At 46.1% G+C, this 24,773-nt stretch overlaps 3 protein-coding genes across 4 annotated transcripts; 2 read left to right on the top strand and 1 right to left on the bottom strand.

Annotated features, from left to right (window-relative positions):
• Positions 1-2,336: 2,336 nt before the first annotated feature.
• rps6kl1 (ribosomal protein S6 kinase-like 1) lies at positions 2,337-8,024 on the top strand. The gene is made up of 10 exons (XM_056589727.1): positions 2,337-2,465; positions 2,718-2,939; positions 3,414-3,506; positions 3,659-3,706; positions 4,628-4,760; positions 5,127-6,494; positions 6,814-6,903; positions 7,019-7,101; positions 7,244-7,339; positions 7,433-8,024. Exons 1-10 carry the CDS (start codon positions 2,337-2,339, stop codon positions 7,541-7,543), a joined length of 2,373 nt encoding a protein of 790 aa, XP_056445702.1. The 3' UTR covers positions 7,544-8,024.
• Positions 8,025-8,240: 216 nt separating this feature from the next.
• Positions 8,241-14,687, bottom strand: dlst (dihydrolipoamide S-succinyltransferase). Of its 2 annotated transcripts, none has more exons than XM_056590163.1 (15): positions 14,506-14,687; positions 13,643-13,676; positions 13,488-13,524; positions 12,954-13,015; positions 12,782-12,856; positions 12,616-12,671; positions 12,294-12,402; positions 12,011-12,175; positions 11,831-11,910; positions 11,574-11,671; positions 10,131-10,261; positions 9,657-9,730; positions 9,471-9,554; positions 9,162-9,329; positions 8,241-9,019 (listed from the first exon to the last, which is right to left on the bottom strand). In XM_056590163.1, the coding sequence occupies exons 1-15, from the start codon at positions 14,566-14,568 to the stop codon at positions 8,885-8,887; spliced, it is 1,371 nt and encodes a 456-aa protein (XP_056446138.1). In that variant the 5' UTR covers positions 14,569-14,687; the 3' UTR covers positions 8,241-8,884. The 2 variants fall into 2 exon arrangements, with proteins under 2 accessions (XP_056446138.1, XP_056446139.1); XM_056590164.1 differs by having other exon boundaries at positions 12,954-13,012; positions 14,506-14,641.
• A 692-nt stretch (positions 14,688-15,379) lies between these two features.
• On the top strand, positions 15,380-24,568 carry prox2 (prospero homeobox 2). The gene is made up of 5 exons (XM_056590162.1): positions 15,380-15,409; positions 16,866-18,545; positions 20,206-20,313; positions 22,525-22,719; positions 23,833-24,568. The coding sequence occupies exons 2-5, from the start codon at positions 16,938-16,940 to the stop codon at positions 23,998-24,000; spliced, it is 2,079 nt and encodes a 692-aa protein (XP_056446137.1). The 5' UTR covers positions 15,380-15,409; positions 16,866-16,937; the 3' UTR covers positions 24,001-24,568.
• Positions 24,569-24,773: the final 205 nt, after the last annotated feature.

Below are 24,773 nucleotides of genomic sequence, written 5' to 3' on the forward strand. Positions count from 1 at the left end.
TATTCAAGTGGATGTTACTGATTAATGAGTGAAACAGCAAACACACATGGGGATAATTTGGAACATTCGAATGAGCTTCGTTTGAAGCATTTTTATTATACATCAAATAAGCTTGTTAAAAATATAACCCCATTGCTTATAATTCAGCCCTAATGACACACATTATTATTGGTGGGTGGTAAGCAATAGATTAATTTATTATAGAATATAGTAAATATTTTATATTCATTGATTCGTCAGTGTAATACATCCTGCCCTCTCCATTTGATCCTTTAGGGTAAGAGACACACCCCTCCCTCTTTATTAACCCTATCCCCTCAATGGGCCTTGCTGTGGCTGTGGCTGCCCCCCCCCCCCCCCCCCCCACCCCCACCCTCACCCTCCATTCAGCAGCCCCGCCCTCGTAGGGACAGCCAGCCCTCCCTTGGGCAGAGGGGGAGAGTGTTCTTTGTGCTGGGCTAAGAGCATGTCTCCATCTGGTACAGAGGCACCAGTCCCCAGCCCATTAGGGATTCCAGGCAGGATGGGGATGGCTGTGTATTGTAGGGGGCTGAAGACAATGAAACACACATCAATATTACTAGTGCCTTACTTTTAAATGAGGAAAGGGTTGGCGGGTAATTTTCTTAATCTTCTAAACATGACGTGAAAATCGTTCTCTTTCCAGGTCAAACTGAAATGGAACCCAAAAAAAGGGAGCGCTGTCTCTTTAAGCCGGCATCTGGCAGGATGGGTGGCGGTGGATGGGCGGGGGTTGGTTTAAATGGTACCCTCCGTGACATCATTCTGGACCAATCGGCATGCTCCCCGGGAGCCCTTTCCTCCGCTTCATCTCCCTGAGATGCGTGAACGCAGGCTGCCGAAGACGAGGCGTTCTGCTCATGGTTGCCGTGGTAGCGTTGTGGATCCAGCGCATGCTAGCTTCACTTTAGGTAAGCTGGGTGTTAGCAGCAGGAGTGCTGTCTCCCTCTACACCACTGAGGATTAGGATTGTAACGAGGAGGTCGAGACCCTAATGGTGGAGGTCTGCCTGATGATGGAGGAGAGGGGGCGGGGGGAAGATGGCTGTGTGCATGTCATAATACTGCTAAGATGTGGTGCCTCGGTGACTAGCCACAGAGGGAGGTGCATGTGTGTGTGGTGTGTTTTCGCTGTCCTAGGAGGAAGCTAGCCTCTTAGAATCCAGATTATTGTTATTTGCATATGTATCTATATTTATATATACAGTTTAATGTCAGGATTAACACTTAATATTAACATTTTCAACAGCTGTTTGAATTTTTCAAGATGTACCGTATTGTCTGTCATTAGAGAGAATTGCATGTTTTCTATTGGTTGATTGAGGAATCAATAGACCAATTGATTCATGTAGTTTATAGCACCACACATTATTTCAAATAATAATTGCGTTGATCTGTCATATTGGACAATATATGTGATTACTAGAGAGTGCATGTCTCCATGTGGGTGTGCTTTGTAACCGTGGTGATCGTTTCATTTTATTATTTATTTATTTATAACTACATCCTGGTGTAGGAGTGTGAATTAACACTCAAATATGTATTCTTACCAGAGACAAGAGTCCCTGGTACCATGCTGTGATTCACCTCCTCCTCATCCTCATGTGCGTTTGCTGTTCCACTCATTCATTCATCACTAGTATCCTCTTCCTGAGCTAGCCTGAAGGTTCACTAGTATCCACTTGATTCTACTCTGCCCCTGTGCCAGCCTTTATGTTCAATAGTATCCACTTGATTCTTCTCATTTCCTGTGCTAGCCTGAAGGTTCACTAGTATCCACTTAATTATATAAATGTCCTGTGCTAGCCTTAAGGTTCACTAGTATCCACTCGATTGGACTAATTTCCCGTGCTAGCATGAAGGTCAACTTTCACTCTTATATCTTTTTACATTAGCTTAGATCGCAATGGTACTGGCATACACAAGAGCTGAGCTGTGGAGATGCTGCGAGCAGGCACAAACTGAGCCCAGTGACAAGAGACAGAAATGACTTCCTCTGCTTATAAGGACCGGGAAGAAAGGTGCGTAACAATCTCAACTCCCATTTCTAATTAATGTACCCATGAACTGACTCTGAGGAGGACAAACACAATGTTGGCATACCATGTTACAATTCTACGTTTTTTGTTCTGCGCACTTACAAATGACTTATTCTGGCAGCTTACTACCAAGCGACCGTACACATTACCCTTATTGACTTACTCTACTACTACCTTACTACTTAATACTTACTACCTACTTACTACTACCTTGCGACTGTACACGTTACCCTTATTGTGCTAGGCCCATCTGGACCTGGAGAGGGCGGAACCAGCCATGGCAAAGCGAGACTACTTGTTGGAGGCAGCTAAGCAGATCCGCATGGCTCTGGACCGAGAGGTCAACGAAGACTACGAGGCAGCCTTCAGCTACTACAAGAATGGGGTGGATCTCCTGCTGAACGGCGTACAGTGTAAGAAGGATTGAATACATGCATGCTGAAGCATTTCAAAAGCCGTTGCTCCACCCAAATCAGTGCGTGTCACAAGGGCATGTGATTCATACCGAAATAAAACTCGGAAAAAATGTATAAAACAGGAACTCAAAAACCAAAAAGCGTTATAAATGGATTTCCTTATTGCCATAAATATGGTCTTCTAGTTTTTGTGGTATAGGCTGTGTGCAACACATTGTTCCAGTACAAAGTCAACACAGTAGAGTCGAAAGGTTGCGAGGGCTGCAAATGCTTTTTTATTTCTATTTGTATGCTTCTGTCGCAACTCAGGTCTTGATCTGTCTCAACTGTCTTTTCCAGTGGACCCCAATAAGGATCGCAGAGAGGCTGTTAAACGAAAGACAACCCAGTATCTGAAGAGAGCCGAAGAAATTTTCATATCCCACCTACAGGATAACCTGGGGAAGGGCAGCTCTCACTTGGGGGTAGGACAGTGGTTTATATTTTCATTATATTGAGGGCATTTAGATTGCGCTTTTGTCCAAAGCGACTTAAAACCGTTCATACACACATTCACACACCAGCGGCGGGGTCGACCACACACCCGACAGCCAGCTCGTAGGGAGCAGTTAGGGTTAGATGTCTTGCTCACCTCGACATCAACTAGGGGCTGAGGAGGGATCCAACTAGCAACCTTCTAGTTACAAGTCAACCCACTCTACTTCCTGAGCTACTGCCTATTCACTATTAAAGAACAGACAGCAACTGTTTCTGACCCAGTTAACTTCATTACCTCATTAGAATTTAGGACCCAGGATTAGGAGGAAAAATGAACCATTTATCTTTTTGTCCCTTGTCTGATTCAGTATCCTATCCCTTGTTGGGTTCAAGCTCTCTTAACAAAATGAAAATGTAGACAAATAGTTGTTGAAGGTATCCATACCTCTCACTTCCACCAGGGGTACAGCAGCCTGCGATTCCGCCCCATCAGACACCTGAGCTCCCCGGTGGAAGACCTGGACATGTGTAAGGTGGTGGGAGTGGTGGACAAGGTAAGCCGTTGTGTATCTTTTCTGATTCGATTTCACTTATGAGTGGAAGGTTGTACCCATGGTTCAGTATCAATCCAGCACAATTATTGAAATGTAACTACATCTTATATTATATTTGATAATATATTAAAACATATATTCTTATTCTACAGGTCATGGTTGTCCAAAGTATGGTCAATAAGGAGACATTTGTTGTTAAGGTGAGTTTGGTCCTTATTTTTAAATCAAGCCCTTAACAATTATATTATTAGTATATTAGAATTATTCGAGAAACGTTGAACACACATAATCCATAGAACAACTAGCACTAGTTTAATTTAGGTGGTGTTTTCTGGTGGAGAGACCGATATCAGGCCTCTGTGACATACTATGCTCTCTGGGTCAATATGGCGTGCAATCTCCTTCCCGCTACCCCAGGTCTCTCATGTCTCTCTCGGCCTCCGTCCCCCTCCCTCTCTGTTGATCCGTCTGAAGGCTCAAGCCATCTCAGCTAGTCCGTCAACCCTCCATTGCAACAGCGCTATAGAAATGATAAGCAGTGGGCTCTCAAAAGAGGACATTCAAGCGATGGCTCTGTATTCCACACGAATTGCATTCATATTCTGTTGATAGTTAACTATGATTGTAGATGTAAAGGAGTAGAAAAGAAGAATAGGAAGCATGCTGTGCAAGGTAAAGTAACTAGGCACAGCCAACTAGGGTCAGGTGATATGACTTACCGGTATATCCTCCCTTCCAAAGCCTGGGGACCAAACACAGAATCTCCCAGACACCCGTACAACCCGAGCTGGGATATCTTTTCCTTTTTGGCCGTCGCATAATTCCCCGATTGCTCAGAGATTTAAAAGAGAAATGCCCACTATGCATCAGAACAGTATGGAACATGTTTGATTATCCTTCAATGGTGGGAGATAGAAAAAAATTGCACAGTGTAGCTTTGTCTAGATCAAATTATGGCCTCTAAATCCGATCAAGTTAAGTTAATGTATCTGTAATTAACTTAACTTAAACCCAATAACAGGCTCCATTGTGTGCTACTTGAGATGAAACCCATGCATACACACAGATAGACTGGATTGTGAAAGGTGGAGTTACAGACCGCCTTTGCTCCACCCACACAGAGCCTGGTGAAGTCCAGCTGGGAGAGCAGGGACCAGCCCACCATCATACCCCAGGGGGTGCCCTACATGGTGAAGCTGCTGCGCTACTACGTCAGCGAAGACGCCGTGTACCTGCACCTGGAACACCTTCAAGGTGAAGCCCTGCACTGCCACTGCTCCGTCAACTGTCCTCCGATGTCTGGTCTTTAATCACACATGGGTTGATTGAATGAGCGTTCACCCTTTGTGGAATACTATAACAGTTTGCTCATTTAAAACTAAAAACAAATCAACCTTAACTTCATCTAGATACCAATGTTGTCATGACGATTAAGTCCAGACACGTGGCTTAAACATTTAAACAGATGATAACATTTCTGGTGACCTCATCCATCGTGAAAGTCAGTCGTAGGTAGTAGCTCCTCAAATTGTCACAAATCAAATCCTGAGTCAGGAAACGTTGTCCTTGCAAATATGAAGTACTATTTCAATAACTGAGTGTTTTCTCCCTCACAAAAAGGGGGACGTCTCTTCTCCAAGTTACACAAAGTGAAGAGCGAAAGGGCCAAAGAGCACCCAGAATGCTTCAGCACCGGCCAGAACCGGATCAAGATGAAGAACAGCTACACGTCTCCCTCGATCTGCATGGAGAACCAGCAGAACGCCATCGATGGCCCACACCTGGGAGCCCGTGACGAGGGCCCCGTCTCACCCCCTACCTCCTGGGACGAGACTCTGCAGCGGCTGGACGCCTGCGGCACCCACTCCTACATCGAGGAGACGGGCTGCCTGCAGAACCGCCGTTCCTCCCGCGCCTCGCTCCTCTCCCGACCGGAGCGCCCCTCTTCGCTCTCGGGTCCGGCCAAGACCCCGACCAAGCCCCACGTACACCCGCCGGCCCCCAGTCTGTGCTTGCACCCCCTGAAACCGCAGGAAAGGCCCGCGCTGCCTCTGGCGTGCGCTCGCGTCAACCACACCCTGGACGTCATGGCGGACCCGCGAGGGAAGACCACCGGCATGGGGCTCATCGAGTGCAGCTCCGACTTCGAGTTGGCCTGGAACTCCGCGGATCCCGCTCGCGGCGTGGAGGGCCCCAACCCGTACGCGGCAGCGGACACTCCTTTCGACTGTGGGACTATCGGACCAACTGCCCCGCTGACCTCTCCTGCCATTTTACACCTCGCTCCGCATTGCCAAACCCAGATCCCCGGCACGGCATCCTGGGTAGCCAATGGCTTCCACCCGGGCCCCGCCCCTGGGGGGCTGACCCCGGAGGATACTGAGTGCTCGCTGCTGGCTGTCCCGGCGCAGCGGAGGGGAGCGGTGGAGCCGGAGAGCCGGAGCCCGACCACGGAGGAACGGACCGCCATGGTGGAGGTCAAAAGCACGGACAGAGCGGTGTTCTCCGAGTACACCGACGCAGTGAAGCCCTCCGCCTCCCCGCTCGCCCAGGGTACCACCGGGAAGCAGGGTCCGGGGGCCCCCATGGCCCTCACTGGGGTGAAAACCCAGGAGCTTGTTGAGGAAGCCTGGGAGCTGGTCAGTCCGGGCGGGAAGGATGGACCCCCGAAGGCGGGATCCGTGTTCGGCGCTCCCTGGACGGTGACCCAGAGTCGGAGAGGAGACATGGACGCTTTCCTGAAATCGGAGGGATCCGAAGGGCAGGGGGAAGACCAGGGCATTGAGGTGGACGGCTGGTGCCACCTACCCCGGTTCCCCCAAGAGTCTTCCAAGGCCAAAGAAACGGCGGTTCAAGTGTTCTGGGGGCTTCCCGAGAAGGAGGTCCGTGTGTGGGGTGCGCAGATCCTGCTCGCTCTGGAGAGTTTGCACCAGCAAGGCATCCTGTGTAGGGACCTAAACCCCAGAAACGTCCTCCTTACCAGCAATGGTGAGCCTATCACGTCGGCCTCCTCCCTTGAGTGAAAAGCCAAAACTTCTTTGTATCTTTTTCACATTTACATTTTGCGAATTTAGCAGACGCTTTTATCCAAAGCGAATTACAATAACTACATTTGTCAGAAGAAAGAGAAACAATATATCACTGTCGGTACAAGTGCCAAGCATTTATAACTACTAGGTTAAGCATTCCCCATACAAAACAAAGATAGCTTGGACAAGACGCTACACAATGCTACTTCAAGTACTATTTTTAAGTGCAAGGACATAAAACATATTTAACCTGAGAAACTATATCTGTATCTTCCTAGGAAAAGTGTCGCTTTCCTTCTTCGGCCAGTGGAGTGAGGTTCAGTCAGAGATCAGCTCCCAGGCAGTGGAGCAGATGTACTGCGCTCCAGGTAAAACTTACCCCCAGATATCTCTGTTGAGAAAGGATGCCCCCTAGTGGCAATAGGTGCTCTGTCCTGAACAACTGATATTTTAAAGTAAATGTAAACTTTCTATTTTTACAAGAAATTGGAGGGGTGTCAAAGATAACGGAAGCGTGTGACTGGTGGAGTTTAGGGGCGTTGCTGTTTGAACTACTGACCGGAATGGTAAGATGCCACTTTACTCAATTCCATGTTAAATGCGGCTACAAAATAGTCCTAGAGCCAGTGGCCAGTTTAACGATGCACGGTGTTGGCTAGCATCGATAAGGCTGTTACACTTCTCATGAAAGCCATTCTCTTTTAATAGCCACTGTGGCAGTTGCACCCAGCCGGAATATACTCACACACCCAGCTGCTGATTCCAGACCACCTGAGCACCGCAGCTGCCTCCCTCCTCACTGAGGTACACAAAACACTCACTTCCACACGCAAAAACACACACATGCCCTTAGCTTACCTTCAGTAACCACGCTGTCTTGTCTTCTCCAACCTCCAGTTACTCCAGTTTGATGCTGGCTATCGGTTAGGTTCTGGAGGCGGCGGTGTGAGTGACATCAAGTGCCATCCCTTCTTCAGCGGTGTTTCCTGGAAGGCCCTCGGCTGCTAGCACCACTTCGGATCCGTACGACCGTCTCCTCCAGAGCATGTCCTGCACTCTGCCGCCTTCATGTGGCCAAACTGGATGCAAACTCTTGTTTGGTTATATTTTTGTGCTTCCCAGTGAATCATAGCGACACCATCACAGCTAAATGGAGCAGCAAATTATTCGACATTTCTATATATGAAGGAGACATTTGCCTCTTGACGTAGAAAAATTAATTGTGTTGCATTTTTACACCGACGTGATACTTATATACGTGCATATCCACGCAACTATTTTATCAACACGCATGAACAATGATGCATCTTATAAAATATTGACCGTGAAGACTTTCGACCATGTCAATCACAAAGGTACTTGTCAGACAAGGGCATTAGGCAATAAAAAATACCTCATTTGTGTCATTTTAATATGGGTACAGCTGACTTTATATGCAAGCAAATGGTTTCAAGGTCCTGAAAGAATATATTTTAGGTAGAAAAATAAGGCAGGTTTATGCCATTGCGATACAAGTTATTCTGCAATGTAAATTCTACATTTTAATATGTAAATATATATAACTCATTGATTTTATGATAAGGTGTTTCATAATGCTCTGCATTTTATAATATAAATAAATCTATTTCCTGTATATTTTAGAACTGGTTTTAGAAACTAGTAAATTGTAGTCTAGAAATTCTTAAGGAGAGTTGAACTGTAACAATGTGTGATCTGTAATTCTGATACAACAGACAGTTTATGGAGTTCATGTTTTATTCTCTTAAATTATTTAAATAGTTCTCATACGCAGCATCTACAAGCATCACTCACTTGAACCAGATGACAAAAATGCCCACAGAAAACCTTTTTATTTGAGACACTTTGGCGTTTGCGTCGCAGCAAAACGTATAGATCCTTCTTTCTTCCATCTCACCCCAACAAAACTATAATAAATCAACTCTGCTGCACATGCCACCAAAAACACAATGTTAAAATTATTCCATACATGTAGAAAATGGCAAAAGAGTAATACCGAGTTCCTTTTGATCTAAAGAGAGCCGTGGCCCTGGACTCCCAACAGCCAGCCTCCAGAATAGCACCAAGCCTTCCTCCTCCCCAGTCCAGCCCCCCTCCTCCCCAGTCTATCCTTCCTCCTCCCCAGTCTAGCCCTCCTCTACCGGAGTCATACCAATGTCCAGCGTGCATCTCCTTTATTCATATCCTCTCCTCCTCTCCGTAAACCGACGCTATTACAAATCAACTGTAGTCAGAGGAAGGTTCCCCATGGTCAGGATGGTGCAGCGGATGCTTGTGTAGGGTGGTGGTGGTGGTGGTGGTGTTCAGAGTAGCTGGAGATCGAGGAGGGTCTTACATGTCCAGGAGTAAGACCCTGGGGTCCTCCACCACGGTCTTGATTTTGCGTAGGAAGGTGACGGCCTCTCTCCCGTCGACCAGGCGGTGGTCGTAGGTCAGGGCGACGTACATCATTGGACGGATCTCCACCTGGAACGCAACCAATAGAATGATGGGTTGGCCGAGCTGGCATCTGTACTGTCCCTTCACTGGACGCTCCTCGGGTTAAAAAGGGGAATTCCGAAAAATGTATCAAAGGGGATTTGAGACGTCATGTCATGAGAGCACTAACCTTGCCCCCGATGGCAACAGGCCGGTCGAAGATGCCGTGCATGCCCAGGATGGCAGACTGGGGCGGGTTGATGATGGGTGTGCCGAACATGGAGCCAAACACCCCCCCGTTGCTGATGGTGAAGGTGCCTCCGTCCATGTCCTCCACCGCCAGCTGGTTATTACGGGCCTGGACACAGAATACAAAAGAGTACAAATATACATGTTAATAATGCAGAAAAGTAGAGATTAACTAGTAAATAAATATGATGTCCCACTATTAAAACAGGGAAAAAAATAAATAAGAAGAACAGAGGATTATGAAAAGGACCTTTTCTCCCAGCATGTTGATGGTCTTCTCAATGTCGGCAAAGTTCATTCCCTCGACTCCCCTGATGACTGGGACCACTAGACCCTGGAGAGAGGACAGCAGCATCACACAGCGGCAGTGACCGGTGGCGGTCGAAGCATCGACGCTCAGATTCCGTCCGGCTCAAGGAGGACTCATGGAACGTACCTTGGGTGTGGACACCGCCACGCTGATGTCGACGTAGTCCCTGTAAACGATCTCTTTGGTCGCGTCATCGATCACTGTGGAGAAAAAAATGGGCATGTTGACGTCTGCACCCAAGGCTGCCACAGAGATTCAGTTCCTCTTAAGACTTTGTGACTGAAAAACCACAGACTATTTTGGCTTGGAAGGCAGAGCGAAGAGGGGCCCCTTCTTTGCTGTGGTTAATTTACAGAGGACAGGTTGACACTTGCACTTGTGGTGGAGGTGTTGCAATAAAAAGACAACGAGAAGTCTCGTCTCTGGTGGCAGACACCGAAGGCACGCAACAAGGTTACATTTACCTGTGCCCTATAGCAAACACTTTGCTCCAGAGACGTATTGGCTTGTGACTACTAGGCTGAAAACACGCAAGTGTTACATCCAAAGTTCAAGTAACCAATTTAAGTAGGGTTTGTTTTTTTAAGGTGGATGCCGTACCTGCGTTGACGGAGGGCTGGTCGTTGAGGGCGTATGCCGAGGCCTTTACGAACGCAGACATGAAGCCCAACTTGGTGTTGTGCTTTTTCAGGAAGCCATCCTTGTAGGCTTTCCTCATCTCGGAGATATTGCTGGGAAGAGAGGGTCATAGTTCAAGTTAGTTAGTAGTGTGACTTAATTCATATGTCAAAAAAGGTATGAGAAGACAAATAAATAACAGGAAAAAAAAAAAAGCAAACCGATGCATATAGAGTTTAAAGACGAGGAGGAGCTCAAGTTGGATTTACACCCCGTTTCCGGTCAACTTAAAAGTTTCTTCTGCGTTTAAAATATTTTATTTGAAACTGTGAGAATTTGAAACAGTTTCTAATAAAATACTTTAAACATAAGACAACTTTTATAGATCTAAAGTCAAGAAACAGATCACACTTTTGCACGGCACAATGTTTTCTGTTAAGTTATGAAATATGTTGCAGTGAATCAGCCCCTATTGACATTCAGCCAGCTAATCGTTTCAATATCCCTCATTTTCCCCCTTGTATCTCCCGTTTTAATTGTTTGTTTTCCTGCCCGTAACCCGGTAGAAGCTCTAGGGTTTCGCCGCTAACGCGATTATGCCCCTCCCAAGACACGCACTCTCCGAGAAAGGAGAGAAGCGATAAAAATCTTCACTTTCGAGGGCCTGTAAATCTTGTTGGGCCGTCATAAAAGCCCATATCGGTTCAGGCGGCCCTTGCACTCAGAGCGCAGGTCTCTGTGGGCCCGCCCCCCTGCCCCCCCGGTGCAGATGCCTCTGCCTCCTGCTCTGCCGCGCTCCTTCGGCTCCAGATGAGCCCGGGCCTGGGAAGTCTTCCTCTGCACCGTCAATGTCAATCCAATTAAGACGCACCGAAAACCCTGAATAGCCGAAAGCCGACACCGCACATTTGCGATGGGGAAAGAAACCCTCAAAGTGTCCTCTTGTAAGGGGGGGGGGGGGGGTTCGCACAACAACATTTCCTTGTAAATTAATAAAGACCGTTTTAAAAATTCTTATCTTCCTTTTAGATGGGATTAGGACCAAATATTTACATTCCAATGTTTAAGAGGCTATCCGATTTCCAAAAGCTTTCTCTGTTGAGCAGATTTCAATCTATAACCATTTGTACAAGACATTTATGTGCTTACATCACCTGAACGGCCCGACTTATGTCTCACTTGATCTAAACTAACACATGCACATTTAAGTCCAACCGATATCAACATTTCCCTCTTGAAAAAAACCTCCCTTATTTTATTAAAGATATCAGATAAGGTTACGGATGTTACCGTTGTTAAATCAATTGAGAATAGAATGTTTGAAAAATGCTTATAAAATCGAATTGGTTTGCAGAGCAGGGACGTTTGCCTTCATACACGTACGGTCTCTAGGTTTCAACGTGGCAGGTGTTTAAATGCTCCCACCTCATGTCGATCTCATTGAAGGTGGTCAGCATTGCGCAGGTGTTCTGGGCCTCCTTCAGCCTCTGGGCGATCCTCAGCCTCATGCGGTTCATCTTCACCTATAACACCGATCAGCAGCATGCGTTAACACCAACAAACACCCCGTCCCTCCACTGTGGAGTAGGCCCGTGCTTCCACTTAAGTGGGCCGGTCAACGCGCAGTCACCGTGCAACAAGCGGCCGTAGGATTGAATTAGTGGTCGTCCACCGAGTCTCACCCTGCTCTCCGTCCTGGCTGCTTTTGCTCCTCCCTCCACGTGAGGGGCCACAGGAGCAGTGGTGGGCTTGATTGCCGAGACTGCACAAAAACAGGCCAAGTCGTCCTTTAGTTAACAGATGGTACACACAGACAGTCAGACACACACACACACACACATCCCAGTTACCGCCCAACTGACCTGGCTTGGCCTCCATGGCCTGAGTTGGCACTGGGGGCACCGGGGGCATGCTGGTGGGGATGGGACCCCCAGCTGGGGGGGGAGGAGGGGGAGGCGTGGCCGCAGCAGCAGGGGGTGGAGGGGCCTCTGTAGCTTTAGGGGCCTCTGCAGCCTGGGGAGCACCAGCTAGGGCCCGACACAGGACAGACATGGGTATTGGCATGAAAATGCGATATGATAGATAATTGCTAAAAACATTCAATGGCTTTCTTTGGTCTTAACATAATTATGTCCAGCTCCTGACCTCCTTTCCGCAGTTTGAAGAGAGGTGTTCCTCCCTCCACTCTTCCTCCATCAGGGATCAGAAGCTCTTCAATCACTCCAGCGGCAGGAGAGGGGACCTGCACGGAGGTCTGAAAGAAAAGGAAAGTCCCAAAACAGCCATCAGTGGTATGTATGACTCATGTTCGTAAAATGTCGTGTTAAGAACATATACAAGTTATACAGCAAGAAATAATTAAATAAAACAGAATTAAATGGTGTTTAACCGTTTTGCCTAGAGCGTGGGAAACAAAAATGCCTTAATTTGAATGGGTTAAAATCCTATCCTAAGAGTATAAAGGTACCTTATCAGTCTCGATTTCACAAACCACCTCATCCTCCTTTACAGTGTCTCCAACAGCTGTATAGGGTGGAAATACATGTTTGTATAATGATCTGAACATATACAGTTCACCTTCTTGCATGTATCATAGCCTACATTATATACATGTTCTGGAGCAGTCTACCTACCCTTCTCCCACCTCACGTCCCCCTCTGAGACAGATTCTGCAAAAGCAGGGGTCTTGACTGTGACAACTTCATTCCCTAAAGAACCAGGAAATAAAAATAACTGGTCAACAATAGGAAGAAGAAGATTGTAATATATGTATCAAATATATAATAACTGAAAGTAGATACATACTGCAGGCTGCAGATGTCCTAAAGTATTGGATCTGGAAAACGCTTGACCGGGGAACCCCACTGCTAAAAGATAATGGTGAATGACTTAGTGTATTCATAGCGGACATTGCTCTGAAGTCTGAATAGGCCTCCGATGCATTGCTTTGTATAAGTGGGATTGTAAGACTGTCAATAACTTAAAGACAAGACGCCATCTGGATTCAACTATCTACATGACAGTTAACAGTATTTTCAAGCTGGTAATACATGAGCTAAAACATAGAATCTGACATAAAATAATAATTTAATGGAACCACATTCTTAAAAATTACATTTTTCCACTTGCAATATCATGGGCAACACAAAAGTAAGTTGCATACATGAGACCGGTGAAGTAGATGTTTAAAGTATTCTGATCTAGAACACCGTTCAAAAAGCAGGGAGAGATAACAAAACTAGTCAAAACAGACATTCTTAATTGATTAGGTGAAGAAGGACATTTGAAGATCTTTCAAAAACGTACAAATAAATAGAATTGTAGTAGTGTGATACTTACACATTGTTGAGAGTGACGACGTGGTTCGCCGACAACGCTAATTACAAAGGAACAAAACAGGGTTAACATTTATTTTTTTCCAGGGTAAACTTCCCTAAATACTAAACTGTAATATAAAGTTTAAACTACAGTTAATGAAGTACAAACAAACATACCTGCGGTTGCCCGGCGTGCCAACACTTGATTTCCCTGTGAAGAAAAGTCAGAATGTTAATGATTAAATGATAAGAATGCAAAAAAACTTAAACGTGTGTGTCCTTGTTATGATACAAGAGGCCTAAGGCAACTCATCAAATCAAGGTGAAAGGGCACGAATAACAACAAATTTCCTTTCCATGTGCAGAAGCATTAAACAGAAATGCATCATTTGTATGTACAGTAGTTGTGCATATTACTTTGACTGTGGATGTGTTTTTGGTGAAAAGCCTGTGACAGCTTAGCTGCTCGCTCATGAGGGCATTCATTGATTTAAGAACAGGACTGACAATCATCCGAAAAACTTGCCAGGGTAACAAGTAAAACACTTTGAACTATGTACGCATCAAAGCAAATTAACAACAATATCTACAAGATAAGGAGGATACCATCTTGTTCTATTCAGAATGACCTCGGCGAGTTAAACCGGGCTAGCATAACATGTAGCATCATGGATGTAGCAACATAGCTACTGCAGAAACACATCTGCTAGCTAGATGCAGTTGCTGTCCAAAGATCATTGATTAAGTTGCTCGGCATGTTCCGGCGACTACGTATACACAGCAGTGACAATGTTAACATCAGAACATGCAAAGACATCAACTGCTTTACACTTAAATATAATGGTACAGAAGGGTGTTATTGGTCAAGAGTCAGACTGTCCTTGGCTTACAATGTTAGGGCCTGTTCGTAGCCTAGCCGGCTAGCTAAAACAACCCATGGAGGTGCCTTGCCGTCGGTCACTGGAAGCTAACGAGATGCTAACCCTTCCTCAAGCTGTGCAAACGTCAAAGAAACATGAGTGGAAATCCTTCAAACCTACCTGGCGGAGGCTGGAGAGGGACCTGCCGAAGTTCCTGGTGAGACACCGGGAATGGGATAACATGGTGGCTGTGTGACAGCAACCTGTCAGTGGGAGGAACGCTCCGGAGGCACGGCAATGCTAATGACGTGGAGCGGGAAGCCAGGAAGTCGTGTGGGACAAACCATCTCCCGTCCCTGGAGGGGGGAGTATCGGGTGGTTGCCGCTACGTCAATGCACCTGTCCTCTCTCCTTGAAAGAAGTTGATGTAGAAAATAAACTGATTAAATATATTTGAAAACAATAGAATAGCATACAATATAGGTCTATATGGTTCATAATCACGAAGACTTGCACATTGAAATGTAGCTTCATTTGAGAAGACTACAGGATTCCACCTTTATCTGGGGTAAAATATAAAGTTGTTAAAAAGATCCTTTTGCTTTCATCAGCCAGTCAATCAATCACTCAGCGTTTCACAAATACCAACGTGAAGGCCTTTATAATCTCGCAACATTGGGACCTGATAAACACTCAAACTCGACTTCCTAACTAATTTAAATCTGTTTTAGGCTCTTCACGTATTCAATAACTATATTTCCCTTGAGCCCTCGAGCCAGCGACCATCACCACCGAGTTCCACAGAAGCTGTTTTCCACTGAAAAACTTCCCCACCACTAGCCCTCTCCCCAAACCTGCGTGTATCATTTTCGTTTTCTTACAGATGAGGTCAAAGTCTTGTTGTCGTGCTTTACAGACGTCCACATTTTCAACCCACATCCCCATTCATGGGTCTGGGCAGAGCACGCTTGCCTTTGGCCGGTGTCTGGATGACCACGCCCCTACTGTGTTGAATGTAGCGACGCTCCTGCACTCACCTCACTTTCTGTGCATGCTACCGGCACGGCGGCTGGACACGCAACAGGTAGGCGCTCTTTCTTAACGTTGGGAGGCAGTTCGGCGCATAACTTGGTCAAAACTAATTTAGGTGGCAATGTTCAGTGTATTTATGTTGTAGAATCTCATTTAGGCGTGCCTTTGTAAATTATGGATTTAAGTTATTTTTATTAAATCTCTTTCAAAGCTACAATTTTGAAAATGTATTTATAAGTTCTGCTTCTGGCATTTTTTTAAATAAAAAATAATATTTACTGAATCTAAACAAGGCTAAGACTAATCAATTAGACCCTAACGATAAGTAGTTCAAAATATATGCACATACAATTTTTACATAATGTACTAGAAGCTCAACGCCTGATTGTGTTTCCTAGATATTGTTCATGTCAAAAGTGAAGCTTTCATAATAGATTATATTTATTTTAGGTTTTAAAAGGATAGCTAAACATACAAATTATTTCATGTAAGATTCTTTGGAGCATAAAAACAATATTCCATCTGAGAGTGTAAAATACCATAAAATAACAGTAATCATGTGTGCATTATAAAATACAGGGATAAAATAATAATAATAATAATAATAATAATAATAATAATAATATAATTGTCATTATTGGTCAATATGTTTTACTCACAATACATACGATGAATTTCTCATTATGGTAATATTCACAAGAAATTACAAGAAACTGATTAGCCATTTAATTCGTTTTGTCTTGAATGTGTAGCTTATGTGTTAATAGTCTTGTCTTTTATTAAGAAAAGTATTTCCGTATTTCAAAGGTTATAATTATTATTTATCATATATTTATGTATTCCAGTTACAAAGTAGAAAGAGACAGATGAGACAAACTTAATGACATTCAACATCTTTAATATGTGCATAACAATATACGATCCTTTACTTTGGTTAAGATGTTGATATATGATAAAATATATATATTTATATTACAATTGTTACCGTTATACTACAGTTCATGCATGGATGGATCGAGAAAGAGAGAGAGAAGCAGAGTACAGCAGGCACATAAGATTCACCCTGTTGGTGAAGTCTAAACAAAACCCTCTTTACCATAGGGTGTATAAACTGGCCTGAGTCTTCAAGGCCAACACCTGCATAAGACGACTAAACACACCGCGCAGTGAACATCTCCTTGGCCTTCGACTCAGTAGATAACCAGCAGTCACTTGTCCTGACCTTAACCTCCATAGTCAACAGACATTATTTTGTTAATTAAGATTATTTATACACAAAACGATTCTTTCAGATTCCATAAATCCATTCCAGATAAAAAAATATGTTAATGTCATTAACAGATTTTAGTCAGGCGTAATACTTACTACTTACTACTTAGGACCACACATGCCGTAGATCTGTAAAAGGAACCATTTGAATCAGTATATCTTTTGTGTTAATTGTCGTGTATTAGGTGATTCCTATTGTGTGCCTAAAGTTATGCTCCTATTTACCTTTTACTTTTCAGATCCTCTCAATTTGCCCACTTTGTATTTTTCCCCGTCTCAAACTCCTACCTTAAACCGTGTCCCCGTTGAGCATGAACCTCAGCCTTCCTGACCAGAACATGCACAACGCACTCCAGGGCTGTCCGGACGACGACAAACCCGAGCTCATGTTACCGTGCTTCCGAAGAAACGCGTACGACGAGCCCCTGGCCTCGTACTCCAACGGCCCCATCATCTCCCAGCTTCTACGGAAGTCTCTCCACAACAAAAGGGCGCTAGATGAAAGCCACTATTACCTCGGCCCCTCGGCTGTGTCCAGCTCCGCCGTGGTCGCCGACTCCAGCCAGGAAGACCGGAGCAGTGTCTCGTCCAAGGACAGCGCGGCTGACGTCGGCTCCCCCGGCTTCCACCCGTCCACGGTGGCCAGCCCGGAGGCGGAGCGTCCCGTGAACGACCACTTACAGGCCAAGAGAGCCCGGGTGGAGAACATCATACGGGTGATGGCCGGCTCGCCTAACAGCCGGCTCCACGGAGAGCCTGAGAAGGGCGAGATGGATGCCAGAGACAGTAGAGAGTGTAGGGAGGCGAGGGAGGTGTACCGAGAGAACAAGAGGAAGCAGAGGTTGCCTCAGCATCAAGACCACAACCCCAGCGACGAGGGCATAGAAAACAGAAGACTCAGCACAGGCGGGGGCAGCGGCAGCAGCCTGGATAACACCAAAGACGAGGAGTGCCACAAGTTGAAAGAGCAGCTGCAGAGCATGCAGAAGCTCCTGCGCCAGCTCCAGGAGAAGTTCCTCCAGGTCTACAACCAAGAGGATTCCCACCGAGGGGAACGTGAGGACAGAGGGGGATGTTTGGAGCATGACAACTTGATACAGAGCAAAGAGCTCAGCTATCTAACCAACGGCAATACCTTTGAGAAGAAGCCAGCCCGGGGGAGCCCAGAGAGCAAGGACAGAACAAAGCCAGCAGAAGGTAATCTGCTCAACCTGAGAGAAACCAAGAACCTCCAAGACACCCTGAAGGGGGAGCTCTCCAGGGTGGTGAACGAGTGTGTGGACAAGGTGTTCAAGAACGTCTCCTCCTCAGGGCTGGACCTCTCCCCGCTGAGGAGCATGTGCCCATCCCCAGACGTACAGACCAGCGGGGGTGCTGCCGAGATAAGGAGCCAGCAGGGAGGCTGTCCCCCCCAGGAGCCGCCGCACCCCGTGGAGCCCCCATCTCATCAGAGATCTCTGGAGGGCCATGGAGACACTGACGCGCAAAGCCCACAGGACCAGACCGAGGCTCTGTCCCTGGTGGTCCGCAAGCCAGCCATGGCTCCTCTCTGCTCAGTCACCCCAACCACAGTGAAGAGACCCTACCCCATGCACCAACCGGCCTTTCAGTTCAACTACAGCTCCCCGCTCCACGACACCCAGATCCTGGAGCACCTGCTCAAGTACGGGCCGCACACCAACTTCTCGGGTCTCTCCTGCCTGCCACCCTCACTGGAGAGGAGCTCCCCGGACTCAGGGGAGCTGCCCTGGGACACTCTGTCCATGAGGTCCAAGGTAGGCCCCGGCCACCTGGGCCACCACCCCCGGCCCAGCTCCCTGGGCTCGGTGACGGTGGACAACCTGTGCCTCCCTCACGTCAAGATGGAGTGCGGTGATCTGCAGGGCATGGCCGAGAGGAACCCCTACCTGTCCCTCAACATATCCTTTTGATCTGAAAGAGAGACTTGCTATTTATTCCACGTTTTTTTTTTTATTGTGTTTGGTAGTTATTATTATACGTATATATATATATATTATAAGTATTATATTATTGTAAGTATAATTGATTTTGGTTGAACATTCAAAACATGATGATGTTTTGAAAAGATGATGATATTAATTCAAGTAGAATGCTATTAGCTTATATTGACTATTATATGATATTACCACAACGATATTGTTGCTCTTTCATTTGAACAATAGCTCGCTGAGATCCAGCCAGAGCCGTAACAAACTTCAAGGAGAATTTTTTCTTTGATCTCACTAACTCCAAAGAAAATTACAGCATCTTCTTTAATCCGAGCAGCGTAATGACTTTAAGTCCAGAAAAAGACAAATAAAAAGGAATACAACGCTTTGATAAGAATTGCCAGGAACAAAAGCAGATTTTTCAAAGGCAGAGAGCGCATCAGTATCCGTTCCAGGAAGTGGTGTTTTTTTCGGACTTGAAAAGGTGCAGGATCCATCTCTCCAGCCGTGGAGTGATAGGGGTACATCTAAAAGGTCACTTCTGAGTGCAGTGGGGGGGGGGGGAGCAAAATCCACGAGTGGTTCCAAAGCACAACACTTGAGCTCTTGTCTTGAGCATTTGCTTGTCGGACACTTCTGTCAAAAAGAAGATCAGAGAAATACATCTATAAAGTATCGCAATATATAAACCAGCGGCCACCGAATCCAAAGCAACCCACTCAAAGGCCATGTTGTTGTTCAGGATAATATTCCTCACTGCAAGTGGGGATTTTAAATAAGATGCGCCTGAAGTACTCAAATCCGTAAGCAACTTACACACAGAAAAATCACAGAAAGGACGGTTCTTGTTGATTTTCTTTGACGTTTCAGATGTAATTCTTCTGAGAAGAATGCAATCTCAGAGGATGCACTTTATCTTTATCGTGCAAAGAGCTGGGCTTCTCTTTGAACAGTGCGACATAAATCTTTAATTTCAACTTCCTTCTTTCAAAGGTAGCCTGCCTAATAAATGTATGGTGTGGTGTAACCTGATAAGGAAATATTATGACCTAAGGCAGGGTTGTGGACTACAGAGAAAAAAGAACTAGAGAGCATCTTCACTGCCACAGGGCATAAACTTGAGACAGAATTCAATCTATTGATATTTCCAATAAGGAAAATGGCATTGAGGTATAGATTTGACCATACAACCATACAAATAATTTCACAATGAAATAATATGCATTGACTACTCTGTATTGAAAACTCATGATTTTTTTTTATGTTTAAGGGGGGGGTGAGGGGGGGAGAACCCAACATATGTCTACCTAAACACAACTTAATTATATCTGTAAATCAACTCCCTCCTTTCAAAACATTTCAAAACAAACCCGCTTTCACTGCCAGGCATGAAGTGCTTGGCTCTCTAATTAAAAATCCCTAATCTAATTTGTAATGCTGTTTTGCCAATAAGCACATGTTAGGGTCATTATTGACTCCCCAGTTAATGCCGAGCTGTTCTTTAGCGAAATTCAATTTGGCTGAAGATTGAGGCAACACAATACTCCTGTCTCCTATCAATTTGCACGCCACTGTATGCACACCGTGCTCCAGACCCTCCGTATCTGTCGCCTTAACGCACATTCTGCACATCCAGGAGGGTCTGAATCCCAACCATCTGAAGAAGGCCAAGCTGATGTTCTTTTACACCCGCTATCCCAGCTCCAACGTGCTGAAAACCTACTTCCCCGATGTCAAGGTGAGTCACCGGAGTCAAACGGTGTTGCATCTAAATATATATTTGGTAATTATTAATAATAATAATGTGTTAGGGTTAGAAAAAACAATTGGAAAAAAATGCACAAAAAAAACTCCAGCCTGGTGTTTGTCTCTTCGGGGGCCGACTTGTTGACGCGCGGCGGGGACAGAATCAGCCGTGTGTCGGAGGAGAGAGACAAAGAAGCCGAGAGTTCAAGCTAACAAAGGCACTAAGCTGCTAGTATGTCCTGGGGGCAGAGGATGATAGAGGGGCATTCTCTCTTTAAAAAAAGCCACTCCAGTCAGCAAATGGAGTGACAAAGGGCTCTGTAGGCAAGGCATTGCTATTGAGTGTCAACATTGAGTTGGTATTAGACTTGTGCTGCACCAGCCTGTGAGCTGTAAGCTCTGGCCCTGAACCACAACATCCTGTGTTATCTTTGCATTTTTTTGTCCACTGTCTCTGGTCTCTTCTTTTTCCCCTGCCCCACTTCCTCTGTCAGCCTCACCTTCTGTGGTCAGTGCTAGCAAGGCGTCTTTTTTTTTCTTACAGTTTCTTTTCAAACCACCTTCAATGTGTCTCTACCTTGCCCATGTACTCTTCTTTCTCCTTCTTCTTCTCTTCTCTTCTCATTGAACGTTTCTCACCTCTCCTCTCCCTTCCTCTCTTCTCCTCTCCTTTCTTCTCCTTTTCACTCCCTTCCCCTCCTCACTATTCCTCTCCTCTCCTTTCTTCTCCTCACCCTTCCTCTCCTCTCTCTGCCTTAATTTCCTCTCCTCTCCCTTCATCTTCTCTCTCCTCCTCTTCCTTCCTCTACTCTCCCTTCATTTCCTCTCCTCTCCTCTCTTATCCCTTCCTCTCCTCTCCCTTCATCTCCTCCTCTCCCTTCCTCTCCTCTCCCTTCATCTCCTCTCTCTTCATCTCCTCTCCTCTCTTCTCCTTTCCTCTCCTCCCCCTTTCTCTCCTCTCCTCTCTTATCCCTTCCTCTCCTCTCCCTTCATCTCCTCTCTCCTCTCCCCTCATCTCCTCTCCTCTCTTCTCCTTTCCTCTCCTCCCCCTTCCTCTCCTCTCCCTTCCTCTCCTCTCCCATCCATTCTTTCCACGTCAGCCAACCTGGGGCCGAAACACAGGGCCCCTACACCTCTATCTACCCTGACCCCTGGTCTTTGGGGTCGCGGTGGGGTCGCAGTGGGTGGGTGGGGGGGAGAGGGGTGTGGTTGGGGTGGGGGTGGGTGGGAGGGGAGGCGTCGGGTCGGCGTTGGTTGGTGTTGCAGGGCGCGCCATGCAAACGTCTCCTCCTTGCCTGCGACCCTGTGGTGGTGGGAAGTGGCGGTGGACAAAAGGAGAGGCTAATCCCGGTGTCTGATTCCATCCTATCAGCCGGGGTCAGTGGGAGCTTCCTTCTGTCCTCTTACTGCCGCCGCGCTCGCACCCAGAGACACCAGAGACAAGAACACGTCTTTGATGCCTGCCCAGCCCTTAGGCACTTTTCTCTCCCCCACCCCACCCCCACCCCACCCCCTGTCCTTCTGGATGAGAAGATAGAATAACAAGGCTAATGTCAAGACTGAGTTTGGAAACACACAGCCGCGACAGATGTTTTTTTCACCCTGGACATTGGTGGGAAAAGATCAGGGAAACGAACGCTGCGCGGATTGACATGCATCAGGGTGACACACATGTGTGCGAGCACAGACACGCGCACAGATACACACACGCGCACAGATACACACACACACACACACACACACACACACACACACACACACACACACACACACACACACACACACACACCAGACTACCACTACCGTCTCTATCCGCCTCATCCCCCTGAATGGGTACTGAATGTAGGTTTCAATGACTTGTAAAGTGAAAGGTCAGGAAAAAACAAAGAAAAAAAAACAGTTTAGTATTATAATTACATTTTGGGGGGTTTAGAGATTTAATGTCCTAATGACCATTTTCAAAGTGTTTGATAGAGATTCAGAAAGAGCAATTTATTGAAGTTCTGAATGAACAATCTATATTTCTTCCTTTATTTTAATATTAGTGGTGGTCTCTCTCTCTCTCTCTCTCTCTCTCTCTCTCTCTCTCCTCTCTCTCTCTCTCTCTCTCTCTCTCTCTCTCTCTCTCTCTCTCTCTCTCTCTCTCTCTCTCTCTCTCTCTCTCTCTCTCTCTCTCTCTCTCTCTCTCTCTCTCTCTCTGCAGTTTAACCGCTGCATCACCTCCCAGCTCATCAAGTGGTTCAGTAACTTCCGGGAGTTCTACTACATCCAGATGGAGAAGTTTGCCAGGCAGGCCATCGTGGACGGCGTCAACAATGTGGACAACCTCTCCGTGAGCCGGGACTCTGAGCTGTTCCGGGCCCTCAACATGCACTACAACAAGGCCAATGACTTCCAGGTAAGGACTCTGACTGTTCCGGGCCTCCACATGTACTTCATCAAGGCCAATGACTTCCAAGTGAGGAGGCGTTCCTGAACAATGTTTGAAGTGTCAGATCTGCAATAAGGGAGTCTTTTCCTTACTTAGACCTCCATGTTTACTCCATTTTTGCCGTCACTAGGCCTGTATATATACACAATGGCCATCTCTTACTGTATCGGTTTAAGATTGTATGTGTTTAAGATTAAATCATCACAGACAACACACACAGGGAGGAAACGCGGTGGCACCATCACCACAATAAAAAGCTACACCTGCATCCAGGCCTCCCTCCGTCTTACGTCCGTGCTACGTCCCCGCCCTGACCCTCTGTGTGTCTCCACACACCTGCATCTGGGGCCAGCCCTTCACAGCCATTATCCAAACTCCAGAGTGATGCTTTATCAAGCTGTGGGAAGAGGAAGCCCGCTGAAACAACTCAGGATTAGAGGGCACCGGCACGCCTCAGCGCCGCTCGGATTGCTACTGATGCGGAATGCTGAGAAGGACGCGCCGGACTCGGGAGAGGGAGAAGGGCCGGGTGGGAACGAGACGGGAGCGTTGTCTTTACCTTGCTGCCACCAAGACATTCTTTCCCAGGGGGGCTTGTATGGGGGGAGCCGAGGGGAAAGAAAAATAACTTATGCCAACATGTTGTGTTGGGACGGCTGGGAAACACAAGGGGGCCAGCGGCATCCCAGCATGCCTTGCTGCGGGGCTGGAGTCTGCGGGGGGATCGGGGATCAGATAGAAATCTCAGCAATGGAGTTTGGGGGTGGGGGGGGGGGGTCTCTTGTTTGGCCAGTAATTGACCTGGTACAGAGAAAGAGGGGATTAAGGTTGAGCCACCGAGGACTTTTGTTGCGTGTTTTGCGAGGGTCTCCGATTTGTTTTGTCGTTGTTTATCGCTTGCGCAAAGAGAGCAAATTGTTTTTCGTCTAATGGTCATTACACCGCTGCTATACGTTCACTTCACAATCTACTTTACACTCAAAGTAAAGTCATGAAGGTATCAATGGTCATACTGAAAATTGTCTTGATCGATATTCAAATCGATGGTTCATCCAAGTGATATCTGTGTTTGCCCCGTAGGTCCCGGACAAATTCCTGGAAGTGGCGGAGATTACCTTACACGAATTCTACAACGCTATTTCCACCGCCAAAGACTCCGACCCCTCCTGGAAAAAGGCCATCTACAAGGTGATCTGTAAGCTGGATAGTGATCTTCCAGAGGAGTTCAAGACCTCCTCGTGTCTATAAATTAGCCTTCAAAGAGCAGAAACTAAGTGGTTTTGCGATATTGGGGAGTTAAATGCCCATTTTCTGTATTTTGTGCTTTTTGAGTTTAGTGGATATCGTTTTGTAAATCTGTACATAATGCTTATGCTCGTTAAGGTTAATTAGCAAGGGAATGGTAGACTGGTGGTTGTGTATTCTGTGTGTATCCTTCAGTTTGGGATTTTTTTTTTCTTATCTGCAACACAATTAAAAGAAATACCATTTGTAAATTTGGGAGTTGGGGAAAAAATGTTAAAGACAGTTTAATAATGTGTTATATTAGTAGGCTTAGAGTATCTCATTTTTGGATTTTGTGGAACATGGAGAGAAAGTTGTGGAGTACTTGTCAGTATTAGTTTTTGTATTATTTCCACATGCAACTGTAAATATGCTGCTCATGATTGTTGTATATTTTTTTCATGTACGCTGATTATGACGTGGTAGATATTATCCGATTATCTTTGTGTAAAAAAAAAACTGCAGGTGACCCTCAAAGTTTAATTAAGAAACACTAGATAAATCATTTTCATGTTTATACTGACGTTGCCATGAAGTGATTAAAAAAAAATATTGAGAAAGAAAAGTGTTAAAGAAGTTTCCTTTTGGAGTCCGAATCAAACCCGTTGATAGCCTACTTCTAAAGAAACATGTCCGCTACTACTGCCCCTGGCCTGAATCCATTTTAAAACAGCCGTCCAAACCGGGCTGCTCGCATTGTTCCGTGTAGCCGAGTCAAGTTGACTTTCTAAGGCCTG

Source organism: Gadus chalcogrammus, chromosome 5 (genome assembly GCF_026213295.1).
Source record: "Gadus chalcogrammus isolate NIFS_2021 chromosome 5, NIFS_Gcha_1.0, whole genome shotgun sequence".
Classification (NCBI taxonomy): Eukaryota; Metazoa; Chordata; class Actinopteri; order Gadiformes; family Gadidae; genus Gadus; species Gadus chalcogrammus.

Bases quoted from the DNA above. Each gene is read 5' to 3' on its own strand.
- rps6kl1 (XM_056589727.1), top strand. From the start codon at position 2,337: ATGGCAAAGCGAGACTACTTGTTGGAGGCAGCTAAGCAGATCCGCATG. The intron at 2,466-2,717 runs GTACAGTGTAAG...TCAACACAGTAG, and splicing joins TGGATCTCCTGCTGAACGGC to AGTCGAAAGGTTGCGAGGGC. The intron at 7,340-7,432 runs GTACACAAAACA...TCCAACCTCCAG, and splicing joins CTGCCTCCCTCCTCACTGAG to TTACTCCAGTTTGATGCTGG.
- dlst (XM_056590163.1), bottom strand. From the start codon at position 14,568: ATGTTATCCCATTCCCGGTGTCTCACCAGGAACTTCGGCAGGTCCCTC. The intron at 13,525-13,642 runs GTATGTTTGTTT...CTTTGTAATTAG, and splicing joins GGCACGCCGGGCAACCGCAG to CGTTGTCGGCGAACCACGTC. The intron at 12,672-12,781 runs GTAGGTAGACTG...CACCCTATACAG, and splicing joins GGACGTGAGGTGGGAGAAGG to CTGTTGGAGACACTGTAAAG.
- prox2 (XM_056590162.1), top strand. From the start codon at position 16,938: ATGAACCTCAGCCTTCCTGACCAGAACATGCACAACGCACTCCAGGGC. The intron at 18,546-20,205 runs ATATCCTTTTGA...CACATTCTGCAC, and splicing joins ACCCCTACCTGTCCCTCAAC to ATCCAGGAGGGTCTGAATCC. The intron at 20,314-22,524 runs GTGAGTCACCGG...CTCTCTCTGCAG, and splicing joins CCTACTTCCCCGATGTCAAG to TTTAACCGCTGCATCACCTC.